The sequence below is a fragment of the Prunus persica genome, chromosome G5 (assembly GCF_000346465.2).
Source record: "Prunus persica cultivar Lovell chromosome G5, Prunus_persica_NCBIv2, whole genome shotgun sequence".
Classification (NCBI taxonomy): Eukaryota; Viridiplantae; Streptophyta; class Magnoliopsida; order Rosales; family Rosaceae; genus Prunus; species Prunus persica.
This window is the reverse complement of record NC_034013.1, coordinates 8,343,675-8,348,587: the sequence shown is the minus strand read 5'-3', so window position 1 is coordinate 8,348,587 and position 4,913 is coordinate 8,343,675. Positions and strand designations below refer to the sequence as shown.

Sequence of the window (4,913 nt, the reverse complement as noted above, 5' to 3'; positions counted from 1 at the left end):
TTTTGGTGTCACCTTCCTCGGTCAAAATTAGCAAACGTAATGTCATTGTTACACTCAACTGTTGGAGCCAAAACATGCAAGAAATCTGATAAAAGCGATCTTATATAATTACAGACAGTTTTCCATGCGAACTGGCACCTTTTAGTTTTTATCAATGAAGTTTATGGTACAAAAACAATGGAAGCTCATGCAAAACCAAGCTTCCATCTGACCCTTTCCTCTTTTCTCCTTGTCCCCAAATATCAAAAGAAAAAAGCACAGCCTCGATTCTGCCCGAATTTTGTTGAAGTAGACCGTCTCTGAGTCATTGTCGTCACTTCATCCTGGGGAGTTGGCAATGTGCTTTCAAAGTTCAAAGCTCAGACGTGGAGAAGACTCACCCAATTTTCGGAAAATAAGCTTCCCTTTCAACTGCGGCTTGAATAGATGACATGACCTTAACCACTGACAGCCATGCGAATGGTGCCGCACAAAATGCATAGGCAAATACAGAGAGAGCTCTTATAACACCATCTGGATACCAAGGAAATGCCATGACAAAAAGGACGCCAAGAAATCCAAGCCACAGAGCTAGAACTGGCAGCATTGGCAGTAACAGAGCATTGATTGCTATGAAGCAAAGTGCAAAAGTGCCAAGAAAGTACAAACTCCAGCCTAGCAGGGGATGAATCGTGTGAGGAATGAGCACGAAAGGTACAACGTACGCAGCTACAATCGACCATGCTGCTATCATCTTGAGGACGGTGTGTATTAAGGTAATGCTCTTGTCTGAGCGCCTGTAGCACAACTTGGATATATTTGGTCGTGCCAGGCGTGTCATTGCTATTATTCCCAGATAAATTAGCGACTGGATTAGCACCACTGGCATCTCTGCACCATACCTGTATCATAGAGAAAGACAGTGACAGTTAGGTTTGCCAGCTTGAAAGGTGATCACAAAGAAAAATCCTAAGCATATATTCCACCACATTGACAGGCTACAGATGCGATCAGTTAATGCAGAAACAGTTTGTGGTCTCACCCAAGAGTTTGTTGGCGTTGCGCATGCCACGAAATGCCCAATGGCAAAACAGGCCATGACCACCAATACCATGGCTTCAACCATGGTGCACCGGGGAAGGTGATTACGCTGTTGGGTCCGCAGGGTACACTCCAATGCAATCTGAGATCTATAACAAGCAAAAGTAGAGGGTAGCTAAGATATAATCTTTGGTTTCCCTATAGGATAAAAATTAGAAATGCTTATTGTTTCACTTACAATAATAAGAAGCATCCATTTGATAGCCCAAAGGTAGTCTGTAGGTTCCATTAAGTTTGGAGCCATTAGGAGGTGCACGGAACAAGGGCTGATCAAGCAAGTCCGGGAAGTAACCGCCTATAAAACCCTGGTCTGCACCATCTGGATTATCTCTTCCAATTTTCAACTCATGAAGCATGTCCTTGAATACTTCCATTGATGGCTGCAAATATCATGAACAAATGAAGCCCAAAGTGGTTCCTTTTCAGGTAAACTATGAGAAAAATTCAACCATAAAGTTTTCTTGGATGAATGCCTTAACATTGACTCTAGTTTAAAATCTTAAAAGGAAAATCAGCAAGGAACCAAAGGATTAATATTACCTTTCTATAAAACCCAATTATTTCTTAAGATATGAGGCAGATTATGATTTTAAAAAAAGTGCACATCATTCTTTCAGCTTCAAATAATAGCATCTGGCCGTGTTACGGTGAGTGTTCTTCTGTGTTAGTTAATTCTACTCAAATCATAACCTAAAATCTTGAGGATCTCATTCAAGAGTTCAAGGTGAAACTTTGAAATAAGAAGTCAAAACTAAATGGCTGAAAATGGTTTCATAAACATTTCAGACATTTATGCTTGAAGGTTTAGGGTTTACCTGCAACACAAAGAGGCCAGTATGGAAGATGCAAGGGTTGATGAAAGCTGCACAGAATTGTCCACATTGGAATAGTTCATCAGCATTTCGGAGGAAGAGGTTGTCAGCATCAAGCATGACCACCCTGTCATAGTCCACTAGGCTCCACGCATAGAGTTTGTTGAGTGTTAACTTGAATCTTTTGTCAAAATTGTTCTGGTTACTATATGGATTATTCAAATTTTCCACTCTCACCACCTTGGCCCCATCTTCCTGTTCTCTGTGTCAAACAATAACAAAAACTTGTGTTAATACATCAATATGCCAGTCATGATCTCAAGTTCTTCTAAGTCAAATTAGTGGTGTCACAGTTCAGATCACCATATCAAACTAGGAGAGACAAATTTACTGGACTCTCCAACATGACAGCACCACACCTTTACTTTAATACAAGTGATGGTATAAAATACAAGGGGAGGGGTTTCTCACACACACGCTATATCATAGAGGTTTGAACTTGAGATCCACTGATATGCAAATCAAGGCCTTTTTTTGTCAACTAAACTCTGTCGACACAAGCATTGCACTATTAAAATCTATAATATGTTACAAAATCTTATTTTAAATAAAAATGTCTGAGATTTCCAACTTCTTCCTCTCTTTTTTCTCGCTTGTAGGACCCAAGGCCTTGGCTCAGTGTGAGAATGGGCTTGATCCTCCTAGGATGTCAAGTTGTGATGATGTAAACAAAGGAAAGGGGGATCAGACAAATCATAGATTGCCATCCATGACTTTATTGTCATCATTATCTAAGCAAGTCATGTGCAGGGCAGAAAATAAAAATAAACAAAACCCTTATTTTGATTTTTTTTTTCCTTATATAGAATTATCTACATATAGAAGCTAGATGATTAGAGAGCAATTAATATGGGAAAAATATGATGAGAACCTAGACATTAATGGAATTCAAGTAAACACAATTTCAACAAATAAATTTATAAACTAAGTACGCGTAAATTAAACATGTAATCGAGTTTTTTGACTTTTATCAATGATATTTCCGGAATCTTTGCCGACTCTCCTCTTATTTTCTTCTTAAAGACTAAACCATGAAGAGAAAAAAGAGGCAAATGTTGAAAACAAGACCACCTAGACCAACGGACGAGGTTCACCAAAACCAACCGAGCCATGTCTTTGGATTCCATCCACCGACTTCGACCCCCCGGACAATCAAACCACGCCACGTCACGCAAATGGCAAGCAATGCCCAACAAGATATCACTGGCCAGTCTACCCATTAAGACCCTTAGGTAAATGCGTTGCTGTTGCGCTGTGACTCGAAAAGGCACCCCCCCCACGCATTCTTATCCGAAAAAGGAAAAAAAAAATCAAGAGGGCATATTCTAAGCTGCATCTAAGACCACCGAAAATAGACGGTCCCGATCCATCCATTAAAAAAAAATTCGTTGACCATTTTGACCAACCACCAACAACCTAATTGGCTCAACTCATAGTTGACTAACCCTTCGCTACTTGGTAGCTCTACACCGCGTAACGTGCGCCGAAACCCCCTTTTTTTCTTTCTAACGTGCGCCGGGACGGCCCTGCGGCACGTTACGGCCAAAAAGGAAAAACGAAACGGAAGAAAAAGACAAAATAGCGAAAGAGGACTTACAGAGTCTGAACCCAACGGAGGGGGACGTCCGGGGAGGCAATGACGACGAGATCGGCCGCAACGTGGAGCCTGGAGAGCGATCTGATCATGACACGTGTCGCAACGTAGAACTCGTAGTCCCTGGGCGTCCCCATGTACATCATCGTCGCGTACGCATTTCTGTAGTACTGCCGCGGCCGCCGCTGCTGCTGCTTCAGCTGGTGGTTCTCGCTGAACGCCGTCGTTTCGAGAACAAGAAGAAGGAGCGGTAGCAGGAGAATTTTAGAAATTCCAATGCTGCCCTTGGCCATTGAGCTCGCTCTCCCTCTCTCTCTCTCTCTCTCTAAGCCTCGATCACCATTGCAAGTGAAGGACTTTATTTAATACCGAAGACGGACAGAGAGAGACAAAGAGAAAGAGAGAGAGTTTTAAATATTTCTCGATAGGTAGGAAACAACGAGGGAAGGCTTTTTTTTTATAGAGAGGCTCTTTGCGAGATCTGTACCGTTCAGTCTCCACATCCAACGGTCCAGAATCAGGCCGTATTATTATATTGTCAAGGGAATAATTTAACGCTTATCGGTTTGGTGTCTGGGGGCAAACTAGGCCGGTGAAGTAGTACGGCTCGCTCTTACTACGTCGTTTTTGTTATTTAATAGTGGGGCCCACCTTTTTTCGAGTTTTAAAAAACGCAAGCAATGAGGATCTGCCACGTGGTATTGGACCGGATTTTAGAAGGGAAAAACCCCATCTCCTTCTTGCATCCAAAGTAGCCTTCTGTCAAAGCAGATCTTATGAAGGAAATTTCGTACATTTCATTGTTATATAATGCGATTAATTACTCCATCATAAGTTTGAAAAAACTAAAGCTTCTTATTTGGGGTGCAAAATCTTGACAATTTTTTGTTATTTACAATTAATAAGTGTTCGTTCACGATATTTGAATTTATAATCTATTTTAACAAAGTAAAAATTGAATGCAACCAAATCAAATGGTTACTGACGCAAAGTTGATGAACCCTAAATTTACTTTAATTTTGAGCTTGCTAAAATTTAATAAGAGCTAACTTAAAGCGTCTTAAGTTCGAAGCACCTGCCCGTTTATTAAAAATAAACCTAAGAAATTTTACCATATTAGGGAAAAAATCAGAGAGACAAATTAAGCATGCCGGGACCACTTTAGTTACATCTCCAAGCCAAAAAGAAAATAATTGTTTAAGCTTTGGGACGGTGTGTGTGTGTCTATGTAGATAGGGCATCCAAAAAATTTATTAATTCACGAATTGATGATGGTTTTTTTTGGATTGGTGGGGTTGGCCTCTGACGTACTTTTCTCTGATCTGTCCAAAGCGGATATTCATATAGACGATTAACTTGCAAACATA

General features: G+C 40.7%; 1 protein-coding gene across 2 annotated transcripts; it reads right to left on the bottom strand.

Annotated features, from left to right (window-relative positions):
* Positions 1-3,988, bottom strand: LOC18778033 (putative glucuronosyltransferase PGSIP8). 2 transcript variants are annotated; one of them, XM_007209043.2, is made up of 5 exons: positions 3,550-3,988; positions 1,896-2,154; positions 1,259-1,460; positions 1,022-1,169; positions 1-881 (listed from the first exon to the last, which is right to left on the bottom strand). In XM_007209043.2, exons 1-5 carry the CDS (start codon positions 3,837-3,839, stop codon positions 377-379), a joined length of 1,404 nt encoding a protein of 467 aa, XP_007209105.1. In that variant the 5' UTR covers positions 3,840-3,988; the 3' UTR covers positions 1-376. The 2 variants fall into 2 exon arrangements, with proteins under 2 accessions (XP_007209105.1, XP_020419806.1); XM_020564217.1 differs by lacking the exon at positions 3,550-3,988 and adding an exon at positions 3,024-3,454.

Excerpts from the sequence above, each read along its gene's own strand:
- LOC18778033 (XM_007209043.2), bottom strand. The coding sequence starts at position 3,839 with ATGGCCAAGGGCAGCATTGGAATTTCTAAAATTCTCCTGCTACCGCTC. Across the intron at positions 2,155-3,549 it reads CTCCGTTGGGTTCAGACTCT|AGAACAGGAAGATGGGGCCA; the intron begins GTAAGTCCTCTT and ends TGTTTGACACAG. Across the intron at positions 1,461-1,895 it reads CTGGCCTCTTTGTGTTGCAG|CCATCAATGGAAGTATTCAA; the intron begins GTAAACCCTAAA and ends TGATATTTGCAG.